This window comes from Ranitomeya imitator, chromosome 1 (assembly GCF_032444005.1).
Source record: "Ranitomeya imitator isolate aRanImi1 chromosome 1, aRanImi1.pri, whole genome shotgun sequence".
NCBI classification, from domain to species: Eukaryota; Metazoa; Chordata; class Amphibia; order Anura; family Dendrobatidae; genus Ranitomeya; species Ranitomeya imitator.
The window spans coordinates 168,466,350-168,483,585 of record NC_091282.1 but is presented as its reverse complement, the minus strand read 5'-3'; the positions used below and the strand labels follow the sequence as shown (position 1 = coordinate 168,483,585).

The 17,236-nt window shown below is 44.9% G+C and overlaps 1 protein-coding gene across 1 annotated transcript in view; it reads left to right on the top strand.

Moving 5' to 3' along the window:
* Positions 1–4,442: 4,442 nt before the first annotated feature.
* ST8SIA4 (ST8 alpha-N-acetyl-neuraminide alpha-2,8-sialyltransferase 4) overlaps positions 4,443–17,236 on the top strand; it is a 255,164-nt gene continuing 242,370 nt past the window's right edge. Inside the window, exon 1 of the mRNA XM_069752216.1 lies at positions 4,443–4,748. Coding sequence (XP_069608317.1) covers positions 4,636–4,748 — 113 coding nt within the window. The 5' untranslated portion in view covers positions 4,443–4,635. The remainder of the gene's footprint in view (positions 4,749–17,236) is intronic.

The window sequence follows — 17,236 nt, the reverse complement described above, 5'->3', positions numbered from 1 at the left end:
TTCCTGATTGTTTACTTGGATGACATTTTGATCTTCTCAGATGATTGGGAGTCTCATGTGAAGCAGGTCAGAATGGTTTTTCAGGTCCTGCGTGCTAACTCTTTGTTTGTGAAGGGATCAAAGTGTCTCTTCGGTGTGCAGAAAGTTTCATTTTTAGGGTTCATCTTTACCCCTTCTACTATCGAGATGGATCCAGTTAAGGTCCAAGCCATCCAGGATTGGATTCAGCCGACATCTCTGAAAAGTCTGCAAAAGTTCCTGGGCTTTGCTAATTTTTATCGTCGCTTCATCTGTAATTTTTCTAGCATTGCCAAACCATTGACCGATTTGACCAAGAAGGGTGCTGATTTGGTTAATTGGTCTTCTGCTGCTGTGGAAGCTTTTCAGGAGTTGAAGCGTCGTTTTTGTTCTGCCCCTGTGTTGTGTCAGCCAGATGTTTCTCTTCCGTTCCAGGTCGAGGTTGATGCTTCTGAGATTGGAGCAGGGGCGGTTTTGTCACAGAGAGGTTCTGATTGCTCAGTGATGAAACCATGTGCTTTCTTTTCCAGGAAGTTTTCGCCCGCTGAGCGTAATTATGATGTGGGCAATCGAGAGTTGCTGGCCATGAAGTGGGCATTCGAGGAGTGGCGTCATTGGCTTGAAGGAGCTAAGCATCGCGTGGTGGTATTGACTGATCATAAGAACTTGACTTATCTCGAGTCTGCCAAGCGCTTGAATCCTAGACAGGCCCGTTGGTCGTTATTTTTTGCCCGCTTCGACTTTGTGATTTCGTACCTTCCGGGCTCTAAAAATGTGAAGGCGGATGCTCTGTCTAGGAGTTTGGTGCCCGACTCTCCGGGTTTATCTGAGCCAGCGGGTATCCTCAAGGAAGGAGTCATTGTGTCTGCCATCTCCCCTGATTTGCGGCGGGTGCTGCAAAAATTTCAGGCGAATAAACCTGATCGTTGTCCAGCAGAGAAACTGTTCGTCCCTGATAGGTGGACTAATAAACTTATCTCTGAACTTCATTGTTCGGTGTTGGCTGGTCATCCTGGAATCTTTGGTACCAGAGAGTTAGTGGCTAGATCCTTCTGGTGGCCATCTCTGTCACGGGATGTACGTACTTTTGTGCAGTCCTGTGGGATTTGTGCTAGGGCTAAGCCCTGCTGTTCTCGTGCCAGTGGGTTGCTTTTGCCCTTGCCGGTCCCAAAGAGGCCTTGGACACATATTTCGATGGATTTCATTTCTGACCTTCCAGTTTCTCAAAAGATGTCAGTCATTTGGGTGGTCTGTGATCGCTTTTCTAAAATGGTCCATCTGGTGCCCTTGGCTAAATTGCCTTCCTCCTCTGATTTGGTACCTTTGTTCTTTCAGCATGTGGTTCGGTTGCATGGCATTCCTGAGAATATTGTTTCTGACAGAGGTTCCCAGTTTGTTTCGAGGTTTTGGCGAGCCTTTTGTGGTAGGATGGGCATTGACCTATCCTTTTCCTCGGCTTTCCATCCTCAGACTAATGGCCAGACCGAACGAACCAATCAGACCTTGGAAACATATCTGAGATGTTTTGTTTCTGCAGACCAGGATGATTGGGTGTCCTTTTTGCCGTTGGCTGAGTTCGCCCTTAATAATCGGGCCAGCTCGGCTACCTTGGTTTCTCCATTTTTTTGCAATTCTGGGTTCCATCCTCGTTTCTCTTCAGGACAGGTTGAGTCTTCGGACTGTCCTGGTGTGGATTCTGTGGTGGATAGGTTGCAGCAGATCTGGACTCAGGTAGTGGACAATTTGATCTTGTCCCAGGAGAAAGCTCAACTTTTCGCTAATCGCAGACGCCGTGTGGGTCCCCGACTTCGTGTTGGGGATCTGGTTTGGTTATCTTCTCGTCATATTCCTATGAAGGTTTCCTCTCCTAAATTTAAACCTCGTTTTATTGGTCCGTATAGGATTTCTGAGGTTCTCAATCCTGTGTCTTTTCGTTTGACCCTCCCGGACTCCTTTTCCATACATAATGTATTCCATAGGTCGTTGTTGCGGAGATACGTGGCACCTATGGTTCCATCTGTTGAGCCTCCTGCCCCGGTTTTGGTGGAGGGGGAATTGGAGTATATTGTGGAGAAGATTTTGGATTCTCGTATTTCTAGACGGAAACTCCAGTATCTGGTTAAATGGAAGGGTTATGCTCAGGAAGATAATTCCTGGGTTTTTGCCTCTGATGTTCATGCTTCCGATCTTGTTCGTGCCTTTCATGCGGCTCATTCTGGTCGGCCTGGGGGCTCTGGTGAGGGTTCGGTGACCCCTCCTCAAGGGGGGGGTACTGTTGTGAATTCTGTGGCTGAATTCACTCCTGTGGTCACAAGTGGTACTGCAGCTTCTGAGCTTCCTCCCTCAGGTGTTCTGGTGAGCTCGTTAACTGCTTCATTACTTAACTCCGCCTGATGCTGCTATCCTTGCTCCTTGTCAATGTTTCAGTGTTGGATCTGAGCTTCTCCTGATTGTTCCTGTGACCTGCTGCTCTGTATAGCTAAGTGCCTTTTGCTTTTTTGTTGCTTTTTTTCTGTCCAGCTTGTCTTTTGTTTTGCTGGAAGCTCTGAGACGCAAAGGGTGTACCGCCGTGCCGTTAGTTCGGCACGGTGGGTTTCTTTTGCCCCCTTTGCGTGGTTTTGCTTTAGGGTTTTTTGTAGACTGCAAAGTTCGCTTTACTGTCCTCGCTCTGTCCTAGAATATCGGGCCCCACTTTGCTGAATCTATTTCATCCCTACGTTTTGTCTTTTCATCTTACTCACAGTCATTATATGTGGGGGGCTGCCTTTTCCTTTGGGGAATTTCTCTGGGGGCAAGTCAGGCCTATTTTTCTATCTTCAGGCTAGCTAGTTTCTTAGGCTGTGCCGAGTTGCCTAGGTAGTTGTTAGGCGCAATCCACAGCCGCTTTTAGTTGTGTTTAGGATAGGATCAGGTGTGCAGTCTACAGAGTTTCCACGTCTCAGAGCTCGTTCTTGTATTTTTGGGTATTTGTCAGATCACTGTGTGCGCTCTGATCGCTAAGCACACTGTGTTTCTGGATTGCCTTCATAACACCTGTCATTAGCAAACATAACAGAAATCTACATGAAAACCCTCCTGACAGCGCCCTGAATGTGTCTTATATTGTGTGGTAGTGGAAAGAAAAATAGAAGCCTGTGGTCGCCCGAAGGTAGAGGATGCGAGGACAGCGATGGTAGGTGGCCAGCTTTATTAATAAACGTGTTGGGGACATAGTGCCCCTCTGTGTGTCCCCCCAGAAGATACATAACCACTTGGCTTTGCTGGTGATTTTACAATATGAAGAAACTCGGTACTATTATACAATCCAAAAATATGCACATTTGGGTGACCTTGATCAGAATGGTTGTGGGTTGCTGGGAAAGGGGTGATATTAATGCTCTGAGGTATGTGGCCACCATCGCTGATGGCGGTTTGGCCATTGTTTTTTGACATCTTTTTTTTTTCTAGGCGGTAAAGTATAGCTTAGGAGATGGCGCCCGACATAGGCACACGCTGCTTCTTCTCGGCTTCCGAAGCCTGGATCGGTTATAAGGGAACGTTCCCACGATCTGGCTTTAGCAGCAGCTTGGACGCCGCGCACGTTCTCTGTGTCCACAGCGTCCTGCCGTCTATTGGGCGCAGGTGGATGCGCATGTGATCACTGACGCGTGCGGAATCACCGCATAAAATACATTCTATAGATGGAATTGCTGTTGTCGCGTCTGACAATTGACATGCTGCGATCTGGAAAGACGCGTGTCAGTGTCCGCGGGCGATCCGCAGGCGTCGGTGGACGTGGAAACCTCTCCACACCTGGCCGCTGCAGGTTTCATTCTTCATAAATACGCAGCGTCAAACCCTGCAGGTACTGATCGTGGGCACGTACCCTAAAAAATGACACATGACTGAACACGGGGATGTGGATTTTTACATTGAGGTGGTTGCACGGCGTCCCCCTGATAAAGCCTGGTGTGCACACAGCCATAGGAGGGTCCGTCGTGCAGAAAAGACGCTGGGGGTGTATCTCCCCCGAGGACCCACAGCTGCCCCTATATATATATGTACCCTGTATATGACTGCGCCCTTCGCCATCGCATTATACACTAGTGTTCCTGCGTTGCTGAGAAGTTACCAGTCACATGCACGTCACAGCCCAGTGAGTCAGTGTCAGACGTCCGTCTGCCGGGAAGGAAACCGTTAACAGACCATTATAAGGCCAATGTATAATAGACTGCACTGGCAGCGGAGTTTGCACGGTGAGGTGAGGGGGCGGCTGAGCCCCTCCAGCAGCAGAGCAGAGCCTCGCTCCCCCACGATAGGTGCTCACTATGACAGCTATCACGGTTTTGGCCACCTAATGACGTCACATATCGGGCGGCTCCGAAAGCTATCCCGACAGAAGGGGCGTGGCACAGCCGGCTAGAGGGGCGGGGCTGTGTCTGAGAAGTGCAGGAGGGAGACTGCTGCCGCTGCCGGTGATTGTGCGCACCGCGGCTGCAGCCACTCTATGCCTGAGCATCAGCTGCCCATCTCTCGCAGGAGACCACGGCATCTCCTCCACCTGATTCCTCCTGCCATCTCATCACTACAAGGAGAACCTGAGGATCGGGAGCTCCTGTATGCCAGGGACGAGAAGACATGCGATCTATAAGGAAGAGGTGGACGATCTGCACCATCAGTATCCTCCTGATCTTCTATAAGACCACCGAGATCGCCAGGACTGATGAGCACCAGGATTCCCCTCTCAATGGGTGAGTGCTGTGGGCCAGTGGCACCTGCGATCCCTGCTGCTCCCGCTGGCATGCCTGCTGACAAAGGACAACTTTCCTCTGCTGTCAGTGCTTTGTGTTGTGTTGGTGGAGGCTGAGGATTTCCTATGTTTGCCCATCAGAATGTGTCATTGCACTTAGTAGCAGCCCTGGTGGCAGATGTGCTTCTTATGTCCCTGAAGTGATCTTTAGTCTGCACACTTCCTCTAACTTTTTTTTTTCTGGTTTTCTGTATAACTGATCACACTTTTTTTTTTTGTTCTATTGTTTTTTATATGTTTAAAAATGTAACAACTTTTCATTCAATAGGAGTCAATCATAACAATGGTCATTAAATAAGTCACCAGATGCATTGCATTCCCTTTTATTATTATTGCTATTAGTATGATCAGACATTTCTTGTCCCATCATCACTGTGCCCGTAAGGTGAATCACGCTGGACACGCCGCCGGTTATGGCTTTTTCTCATACAGTACAAGCCAATATATTTATCCTCGTGTATGGAGAAATTGGTTACATTAAAAAAAATATTGGATTTTAAGGATTTTTTACACTTCTGGCCAACTTCTCCCGTGATATCCAGGCTCATCTTGCCTAGTAGAAGGGTGATTACTCATAGAGTAATATCCCAGTATTTAGTGGGGTGACTTAGTTTGGATCGTGTTCCTCTCGCAGGTAATAATTAAAGGCTTTCAGTCTCTATGACTCTACAGTAATAATGCCTACAGCGTGTTTAGTATTTCCCAGGGTTTTATAGTGCAGTGGATGAGTGCTGATATACACAGTCTTTATATTGACAGACACAAAAGTGAATCTCCCGCTGACTGGGGCTGCAATGAAATGGGTACATTAGCTAAGTACTGTAATTTTCTATTGAACTAAAATGTGATGCTGCCATAAATCACCAACATATGATTGACTGTAGCAGGAGAAAAAATGTTGGATCACGGCACTCTGTCTCCGGTTTTATCACTGCCATTGATATCGGAGAAGAGGAAAGATAAAGTGTGACGCTGAATCCTAATCTGGGGCTGCATAACCCAAAATTATGGATGAGTGTAAGGGGAAGGTCAGAGGAGTCAAGAGGTTAAAAAATAAGGGGCCTGACTAATAAAAGAAACCGGTACTCGGTGAATGGGTAAAAGGCAAGGCCAGAGAAAGGGAGAAGCACAAAGCCAGAAGAGCCTAACATGTAGGCACAGACAAAGAAACATGCATAGAGAATGAGAGAAACAAAGAAATGGATAGACAAAGCAGCCGGCCATACGGTGACCATATATAAATTGGGCCGCCCTTGGATATAGGCGCTCCTGGGGATGTAGTGTTGGGAGACAAAGGACGAAGGATATATAGAATCTGCCAGAGAACATGCAAGTCTATCAAGAAACATATTGCTTGCTGCAAAAGTGGAAGCTCATAATAGGGGTATATCACAACAGGCAGACATTCATTGTACAGCGTGATGGAGTAATCTTGTCTGAGAGAACGTGCAAGATAGGTGCGAGACATGTTGACTGATATTCAGCCGATCTGTCAGTCTCCCAGGTCTCATTTATTTCCAGTCTTATTATTCAAAGAAAAGGCAAGTGTTTGAGGGGCCGTGGCCTGGCATGGACAGCAATCTGGTATCATGACAATGGGATTACTGTCATCAAGTCTTTAATTATCTCTCCCCTCTCACTGATTTCCCTTCTCCGTTATAATGAGCTTATCCTAAGTCATGTGATTTGAAGGGGAATAAAGCCCCCCACCTGCTTCAGTGGTAAAGAGGGCAACCATGCCCACGTCCCAGCCCCAAGAAGGTTTTGGTTACAATATTGAGGGGAACACACGCGGTTCAGCCGGCATCACCCTCCGTATTAATTAAGTTCAGCAATTACAAAGCCGTGGGTTGTGACAGATCGGTTGCTCTCCAAGTCGAAAGCCTTCTGTTGTTCTTATTTGCTTAACACTATTCAAAGCTAAAGACCACAAATGTTCGGCTATAAAACTATACTACCTCTAAGGGACATTAGTATTTTATAAAGAGTTCCATCTTCAGCCCATTACGTTTCCCACTCCGTACAGAACGAGGTTTGGATGTTCTCCAGGTTACTTCAGACATCATGATGCACATTTTTACCAATCCAGATTGTGACTATGGTAATTAGCACAACACTTCTGCTTTCCACAAAAGTAATTAGGGCCACATTATGCAACTATGTAACATGCATATTGATTATCACAGTCATGTTTTCTATTTTTTTTCCCCCCTACGGAAACATTATATGATGTGTTTTTGTTTGTCCTCTACTAGAAAAACACATCTGTGTCCTGCTGTAGGAAGTCTGCGTAAATCTGCGCTACAATCATTGTCTTCATCTAGTGATGGAAGTAACTAATGTGAGGCTTGAGTCCTGTTTTCAAAAACTTGGCTGGAACTTAGTGTTCATAAAGTTTGGCTGTTTAATGTTAGCTTGGGCATCGTATTATTATGGGGAGAAGGTAGAATACTAATTATTTAATTCCTTGGAATATGAAACCATTTAATGTTATCGTTTTGAGGCGGTGAAATTGGTTTTCCAATATTTCTACTTCGGCACACCTTATGAAACTGCTTGATGGTTCAATATTTTTCTACAGTTGTCTATATAGAGCTGTATATGAAATGTCAAGCAAAAATGTTATATATTTTTGTTGTTGTTGTAGTCAGGTCCAGTAAGGCAATGAATCTTTGTACAGAATGTTTTAATATTGCCAGACTTACTGAACTTTCAGATTTTGCATGGAGATTCCTTTTAAAGTTTTCTTCGTAATTTGGATCAAATGATGTAGAAATTTCACTTGTTCTATGCTTCAGTTGTGATTCCTAACTAATCATCTACTTTTTAAAGTTGTCATGCCCATCTACTTACCCATTTTGAACCCTTTCATAGTTACCAATAGGTGTATATATTCAAGAGATCACAAGTAGTGATGGGCGAACGTGGTCAGATGATGTCTTATCCGAGCATGCTTGGGTGATATCCGAGCATTTTGGGCGTGCTCAGTTAATATATTCGAATACATGTGGCTGCATGTGTTGCGGCACTAGATAGTCGTAACACATGCAGGGATTGCCTCTTTGTTTGGCAATCCCTGCATGCGTTGAGGCTGTCTACCATGGCAAAACATGCCGCCACAGGACTTGAATATATTATCCGAACACACCCAACATACTCGGATAACACATGAGCATACTCAGATAACAAGTTATCTGAGCATGTTCACTCATCACTAACCCCAAGGCTTTTTCTGTCATCAGCTTGTGCATGTCTTGAAATTGAAATGAACCAGAAAAATAAAACACATGCATCTGTGCATCTGAGCACATTGTAATGTAAATTTCCAGCTTTGTCCCAAAACCAATTTCACAGAGTTGTAATATTAAAGGTGTACTCTCATGTTATTAAAATGCTTTAGTTAGGCAGCAATTGACTTGCTTTTTCTCTCCACTGTCATTTTTCTGCAATGAGAACTTTTATCTTACATAGTGTACAGTTAGTTTCCAAGTATCTCGGTCTCTAGTGTTTGCTCAGACCATGACTGAATATATTTAGTAGTAACATTCCAGGAGATGAACTCCAGTCGACTTCCTCCATCCTGTTGATTTGTGTACACCTTTCTTCCCCTTTCTCTCATCTCCTGTCAGGGTTTTTAGCAGTCTTGTAGAATCACTATCTCCCAGTTCCAAACATTGGCAGTTCTAATCAGGACTCTCAATTTCCTGGGCTATGCCCTTGTTCAAAGGAACTCTGGAGGGAAGACCGGCACTTCTGCTCCTAAAGTGTACATGCTTGAGGTAAGGACCGCAATCCTGACTTAGTTCTTATTGAAATCTCAGCACCAAATTGATATAGAGAGAGAGTAGATCTTGATGCAATAAGTGAATATTTTATTTTGATGCGGCAAGAGAAGGACCAAGACCATTAGGAAATACATCTTAGGGTCGTCCTGCAACCACAATGGTGCAGGGAATGCATCATACCTCAAAACCTTGAATACCATAATCATTTTTTTAGGAAAAAAATGTGGGGAGCTCAATACCAGGTTATGAATTCAGGAATTGCAGTGAAATTGTGATGGAAAAAGATGGCATATTAACTTGGCAGAGGTGGCAAAGCAGGCTATGGGAACCTTTTTACTGCCAAGGGCTATTTGGACATTTATACCATCCATTGAGGGCCATACAAAGTTATTGACTAAAAAGTATCCCGCTATATTTGGTCAAACATTTAATACATAACAGGAGACATGAGGCTGCGGTATAGGCATCACAGGAGACATGGGGATGCGGTATAGGCATCACAGGAGACATGGGGCTGCGGTATAGGCATCACAGGAGACATGGGGCTGTGGTATAGGCATCACAGGAGACATGGGGCTGCGGTATAGGCATCACAGGAGACATGGGGCTGCGGTATAGGCATCACAGGAGACATGGGGCTGCGGTGTCGGCATCACAGGAGACATGGGGCTGCAGTATAGGCATCACAGGAGACATGGGGCTGCGGTGTAGGCATCACAGGAGACATGGGAATGCGGTATAGGCATCACAGGAGACATGGGGCTGCAGTATAGGCATCACAGGAGACATGGGGCTGCGGTGTAGGCATCACAGGAGACATGGGGCTGCGGTATAGGCATCACAGGAGACATGGGGCTGTGGTATAGGCATCACAGGAGACATGGGGCTGCGGTATAGGCATCACAGGAGACATGGGGCTGCGGTATAGGCATCACAGGAGACATGGGGCTGCGGTATAGGCATCACAGGAGACATGGGGCTGCGGTAAAGGCATCACATGTCAGGAGACATAGGGCTGCGGTATAGGCATCACAGGAGACATGGGGCTGCGGTATAGGCATCACAGGAGACAAGGGGCTGCGGTATAGGCATCACAGGAGACATGGGGCTGCGGTATAGGCATCACAGGAGACATAGGGCTGCGGTATAGGCATCACAGGAGACATGGGGCTGCGGTATAGGCATCACAGGAGACAAGGGGCTGCGGTATAGGCATCACAGGAGACATGAGGCTGCGGTATATGTTGTGAATTCTGTTGTCAGGCTCCCTCCTGTGGTCATGAATGGTACTTCGGCTGGTTCTGTCCATGGACTTCCTCTGGTGGGTGTTTCTGAGTTTCACAGGTGACGAGGTTAATTCATTAGCTGCTGCTCTATTTAACTCCACTTATATCTTTGCTCCATGCCACCTGTCAATGTTCCAGTATTGGTCTGTTCACTCCTGGATCGTTCTTGTGACCTGTCTTCCCATCAGAAGCTAAGTTCCAGCTTGTATTTCTTTGGTTTGCTATTTTTCTGTCCAGCTTGCTATTTAATTTGTTGTCTTGCTTGCTGGAAGCTCTGGGACGCAGAGGGAGCGCCTCCGCACCGTGAGTCGGTGCGGAGGGTCTTTTTGCGCCCTCTGCGTGGTCTTTTTGTAGGTTTTTGTGCTGACCGCAAAGTAACCTTTCCTATCCTCGGTCTGTTCAGTAAGTCGGGCCTCACTTTGCTAAATCTATTTCATCTCTGTGTTTGTATTTTCATCTTTACTCACAGTCATTATATGTGGGGGGCTGCCTTTTCCTTTGGGGAATTTCTCTGAGGCAAGGTAGGCTTTATTTTTCTATCTTCAGGGCTAGCTAGTTTCTTAGGCTGTGCCGAGTTGCATAGGGAGCGTTAGGCGCAATCCACGGCTATTTCTAGTGTGCTTGATAGGTTTAGGGATTGCGGTCAGCAGAGTTCCCACGTCCCAGAGCTCGTCCTTATTATCAGTAACTATCAGGTCATTCCGTGTGCTCTTAACCACCAGGTCCATTATTGTCCTGACCACCAGGTCATAACAGGTATAGACATCACAGGAGATGCTGCCTCTGCCATCTTTTTTGTGGGATGGAAGTACATTGCATGCTCACTCCTTCCACAGAATACATGCAGAAACTGGCACTGGCCAGTGTGGGACGTGATCTTTCATTGCATGCTCACTCAGCGTTCAGTACTAGTGAATGATGCATGCAAGTGCTTGCAGAGCAGGAAGAAATTTAAGGGCCAGCAGCAATCAAAACACAACTGCAGGCCTGAGCACTGCGGTTCCTGGCAATATGTCCAGCAGGCAGAGAAAAGTTCATCGAGACCCCAGGCATGAGGATCTCCTTCCTTGTGCTAAAGTGTTTGCTCACCTTTAACCAGCTACACAAATTAAAAAAATAGCATAAATAGTGTCTTGGAAAATAGAGACTGAAGTGCATTCACATCTGTTGAAAAAAATCTTTGTTATAACATATGACCAAGTATTTAAAGGGCCACTGTCACCCCTTCCAGCCGTTATAAACTAAAAGAGCCACCTTGTGCAATAGTAATGCTGCATTCTAACAAGGTGGCTCTTTTAGTTTTTTGCTCATGTATTCCCAAAATAAAGCGCTTTGAAACTTATCCCCCGCCTTTCAGCGTCTGTATATTCAGCTGATCGTGCCTCCTCCTAGCAATTCTTTCCCAGCGATTTCTAGGAGGAGGCACGATGAGCTGAATAGACAGACGCTGTAAGGCGGGGGACCTGGGTGACAGGCTGACACACGCAGACGCAGTGCGCATGCCCAGGAATCCTAGCCCCACACTGTGCATAATGCATAACACACACCTTGGGGCTGGGATTCCCAAGGTGGGTGGCCGCACTGCCCGCATAGGCGCAGTCTGCAAGCCTGGCTGGGACATGAGACGGCCAGAGCTTACTGCGCCTGCCCCACACAGTTATACACAACGCAGGCGCCAGTTTTGAAGCTAAAACAGCGTGGAGGGGCGGCGCCGAAAGCCCCTGAAGATTGGAGTGACGACAGAGTAGCGGTTCAAGCTGGGGAGTGAGGACCTGCCTCCCTGGTGAAAGATAGGTATTTTAGATAAGTTTCAAAGCGCTTTATTTTGGGAATACATGAACAAAAAACTAAAAGAGCCACCTTGTTAGAATGCAGCATTACTGCTGCACAAGGTGGCTCTTTTAGTTTATAACGGCTGGAGGGGGGTGACAGTGGCCCTTTAAACCTGGATGCAAAATTCCTAAAATTGGTCTAGTTCATGTTATCAGCAGTCACCATGTGTGCATGTTTGAAATTAGGTTTCCCATAAAGTATTGCTTCTTGTCAATTCATAGACACAACATTATACAGTGGGTACGGAAAGTATTCAGACCCCTTTAAATTTTCACTCTGTTTCATTGCAGCCATTTGGTCAATTCAAAAAAGTTTTTTTTTTCTCATTAATGCACACTCTGCACCCATCTTGAGTGAAAGAAAAGCAAATGTAGAAATTTTTGCAAATTTTTAATAAAAGAGAAACTGAAATATCGCATGGTCATAAGTGTTCACCCTTTCCCAGGACACGGGCTACAAGTGTCGCATTCCTTGTGTCAAACCACTCATGACCAATAGACAATGCCATAAGCGTCTTACCTGGGACAATGAAGAAAAGAACTGGACAGTTGCTCAGTGGTCCAAGGTGTTGTTTTGAGATGAAAGTAGATTTTGCTTTCCATTTGGAAATCAGGGTCCCAGAGTCTGGAGGAAGAGTGGAGAGGCCACAATCCAAGCTGCTTGAGGTCTAGTGTGAAGTATCCACAATCAGTGATGGTTTGGGGAGCCATGTCATCTGCTGGTGTAGGTCCACTGTGTTTTATCAAGACCAAAGTTAGTGCAGCCGTCTACCCGGAAATTTAAGAGCACTTCATGCTTCCCACTGCCGACAAGCTTTTTGGAGATGGAACTTTCATTCTCAAGCAGGACTTGGCACCTGTCCACACTGCCAAAAGTACTAATACCTGGTTTAAAAACAACAGTATCACTGTGCTTGATTGACAAGCAAACTTGCCTGATCTGTAACTCATAGAAAATCTATGGGGTATTGTCAAGAGGAAGATGAGACACCAGACCCCACAATGCAGATGAGCTGAAGACTGCTATCCAAGCAACCTGGGCTTCCATAACACCTAAGCAGTACTACAGACTGATCACCTCCTTGCCACGCTGCATTGATGCAGTAATGATGCAAAAGGAGCCCTGACCAAGTATTAAGTGCATTTACTGAACATAAATTTCAGTAGGCCAACATTTCGGATTTTAAAATCATTTTTCAAGCTGGTGTTATAAAGTATTCTAATTTACTGAGATAATGACTTTTGGGGTTTTATTGGCTGTAAGCCATAATCGTCACCATTAACAGAAATAAACACTTGAAATACATCACTCTGTAATGTCTCTATACAGTATAATGTATAATGGGAGTATAAACTGATGACGACCTTTGACACACTCAGTGCAGGAATCAATGGATTTATGTGTTTTTACATCAATTAACAAATTTGCTCCTCAGACCTTGTGGGGGCAACACAACACAGAACCAGACCCCAATCAGAGGACAATAAAACATTCCTTATCTATGAACTGTTCCAATATTTATGGACGCAACGTGTTGTGTTAAGATATGTGATTTTTCAGATTTTGTACTAGTCTTTGCCTGATGAAGAGACCTAAGTAGTCTCAAAAGCTTGCAATTTGTTACCATCTTTTCAGTTAGCCATTAAAAGGTATCAACCACTGAGGACTCTCAATTCTAAATGTTTTTCTATACAGTATAATATGAGTTTCACTTTTTGTATTGAAGAACTGAAGTAATTTAACTTTTCGATGATATTGTAATTTTGTGAGAAGCACCTGTATATTGAGCTCTGGTTTTGTAAAAATTCCGATTTCCTCAGTCACCAATACCGTGCTCCAATTCTGTGTCACATATGGCTGTAAAGAATGTGAATCCTCCCATAGATACAGTGGGGCAAAAAAGTATTTAGTCAGTCAGCAATAGTGCAAGTTCCACCACTTAAAAAGATGAGAGGCGTCTGTAATTTACATCATAGGTAGACCTCAACTATGGGAGACAAACTGAGAAAAAAAAATCCAGAAAATCACATTGTCTGTTTTTTTAACATTTTATTTGCATATTATGGTGGAAAATAAGTATTTGGTCAGAAACAAAATTTCATCTCAATACTTTGTAATATATCCTTTGTTGGCAATGACAGAGGTCAAACGTTTTCTGTAAGTCTTCACAAGGTTGCCACACACTGTTGTTGGTATGTTGGCCCATTCCTCCATGCAGATCTCCTCTAGAGCAGTGATGTTTTTGGCTTTTCGCTTGGCAACACGGACTTTCAACTCCCTCCAAAGGTTTTCTATTGGGTTGAGATCTGGAGACTGGCTAGGCCACTCCAGGACCTTGAAATGCTTCTTACGAAGCCACTCCTTTGTTGCCCTGGCGGTGTGCTTTGGATCATTGTCATGTTGAAAGACCCAGCCACGTTTCATCTTCAATGCCCTTGCTGATGGAAGGAGGTTTGCACTCAAAATCTCACGATACATGGCCCCATTCATTCTTTCATGTACCCGGATCGGTCGTCCTGGCCCCTTTGCAGAGAAACAGCCCCAAAGCATGATGTTTCCACCACCATGCTTTACAGTAGGTATGGTGTTTGATGGATGCAACTCAGTATTCTTTTTCCTCCAAACACGACAAGTTGTGTTTCTACCAAACAGTTCCAGTTTGGTTTCATCAGACCATAGGACATTCTCCCAAAACTCCTCTGGATCATCCAAATGCTCTCTAGCAAACTTCAGACGGGCCCGGATATGTACTGGCTTAAGCAGTGGGACACGTCTGGCACTGCAGGATCTGAGTCCATGGTGGCGTAGTGTGTTACTTATGGTAGGCCTTGTTACATTGGTCCCAGCTCTCTGCAGTTCATTCACTAGGTCCCCCCACGTGGTTCTGGGATTTTTGCTCACCGTTCTTGTGATCATTCTGACCCCACGGGGTGGGATTTTGCGTGGAGCCCCAGATCGAGGGAGATTATCAGTGGTCTTGTATGTCTTCCATTTTCTAATTATTGCTCCCACTGTTGATTTCTTCTCTCCAAGCTGGTTGGCTATTGCAGATTCAGTCTTCCCAGCCTGGTGCAGGGCTACAATTTTGTTTCTGGTGTCCTTTCACAGCTCTTTGGTCTTCACCATAGTGGAGTTTGGAGTCAGACTGTTTGAGAGTGTGCACAGGTGTCTTTTTATACTGATAACAAGTTTAAACAGGTGCCATTACTACAGGTAATGAGTGGAGGAAAGAGGAGACTCTTAAAGAAGAAGTTACAGGTCTGTGAGAGCCAGAAATCTTGATTGTTTGTTTCTGACCAAATACTTATTTTCCACCATAATATGCAAATAAAATGTTAAAAGAACAGACAATGTGATTTTCTGGATTTTTTTTTCTCAGTTTGTCTCCCATAGTTGAGGTCTACCTATGATGTAAATTACAGACGCCTCTCATCTTTTTAAGTGGTGGAACTTGCACTATTGCTGACTGACTAAATACTTTTTTGCCCCACTGTACAAGTCCGCATTTTAAGTTTTCTTTTCCTAAAAGGAAATTGTGCTTATCTGACTGATTGCATATTGTGATAAAATCTCTGTTTATGAGAAACGCTTTCTGTTTGGTTTTTCAGTTTGTATTCTAAATTAAAGCAACTTGTGAAATCCATAATTTTGATGTCATGACATATAGGTCTATTAATCTCGCTGCTGGGCCAACCTATGCTGTGAAAGCCATGATATATGGATCATCATGAAAACCACAAGAACATGTTGAGTGATTTTCTTTCTTGTGGTAAACCCTGATCCGAATGTTGCTCCACTTATTATACTGTTTAAAATGTGCAGTCCAATCGTGTTGTAAAACTAACCACAGGCATGAGGAAACCACTGGGTAAATGGAACTTTTTCAAGTATTTGTCATTATTTTCATCCACATATTGAAAATGTGCAACAATCTTTACCTGACAAGTTTTTTTTGCTGGTAGATTACGGTAGAGTTACGATCCCCATCAGCTCAAATTGGACTTCCATGGCCAAACTTTTGGCAGGCAACTTTGGTTAGTAGAAGTTAAGCAACTCCCTGGTTTTCAAGCTTTAACACTTAGGGTCGGATGACTTGGCGGCTTTGGAAGTGACACAGGTAGCGCTTTCTAGGATTGCTTTGTGCTTCTGCCACATCACCGCATAACACAAGTAAATGGGGTCATATTGGGACCAATAAGGTTCTGCCATAAGCAAATTACAGAAAATTTAACTACCGTATATACTCGAGTATAAGCCGACCCGAGTATAAGCCGACCCCCCTAATTTTGCCACAAAAAACTGGGAAAACCTATTGACTCGAGTATAAGCCTATGGTGGAAATGCAGCATTTACCAGTGAATTTCAAAAATAAAAATAGATCATTATTTCCCCATAGCTGTGCCATATAGTGCTCTGCATCGTTCATATTTCCCCATAGCTCTGCCATATAGTGCTCTGCACCGTTCATATTTCCCCATATCTGTGCCATATAGTGCTCTGCACCGTTCATATTGCCCCATATCTGTGCCCTGTATGCTCTGCACCGTTCATATTGCCCCCATATCTGTGCCCCATATAGTGCTCTGCACCGTTCATACTGCCCCCATATCTGTGCCCCATATAGTGCTCTGCACCGTTCATATTGCCCCCATATCTGTGCCCCATATAGTGCTCTGCACCGTTCATACTGCCCCCATATCTGTGCCCCATATAGTGCTCTGCACCGTTCATACTGCCCCCATATCTGTGCCCCATATAGTGCTCTGCACCGTTCATACTGCCCCCATATCTGTGCCCCATAAAGTGCTATGCACCGTTCATACTGCCCCCATATCTGTGCCCCATATAGTAACATAGTAACATAGTTAGTAAGGCCGAAAAAAGACATTTGTCCATCCAGTTCAGCCTATATTCCATCATAATAAATCCCCAGATCTACGTCCTTCTACAGAACCTAATAATTGTATGATACAATATTGTTCTGCTCCAGGAAGACATCCAGGCCTCTCTTGAACCCCTCGACTGAGTTTGCCATCACCACCTCCTCAGGCAAGCAATTCCAGATTCTCACTGCCCTAACAGTAAAGAATCCTCTTCTATGTTGGTGGAAAAACCTTCTCTCCTCCAGACGCAAAGAATGCCCCCTTGTGCCCGTCACCTTCCTTGGTATAAACAGATCCTCAGCGAGATATTTGTATTGTCCCCTTATATACTTATACATGGTTATTAGATCGCCCCTCAGTCGTCTTTTTTCTAGACTAAATAATCCTAATTTCGCTAATCTATCTGGGTATTGTAGTTCTCCCATCCCCTTTATTAATTTTGTTGCCCTCCTTTGTACTCTCTCTAGTTCCATTATATCCTTCCTGAGCACCGGTGCCCAAAACTGGACACAGTACTCCATGTGCGGTCTAACTAGGGATTTGTACAGAGGCAGTATAATGCTCTCATCATGTGTATCCAGACCTCTTTTAATGCACCCCATGATCCTGTTTGCCTTGGCAGCTGCTGCCTGGCACTGGCTG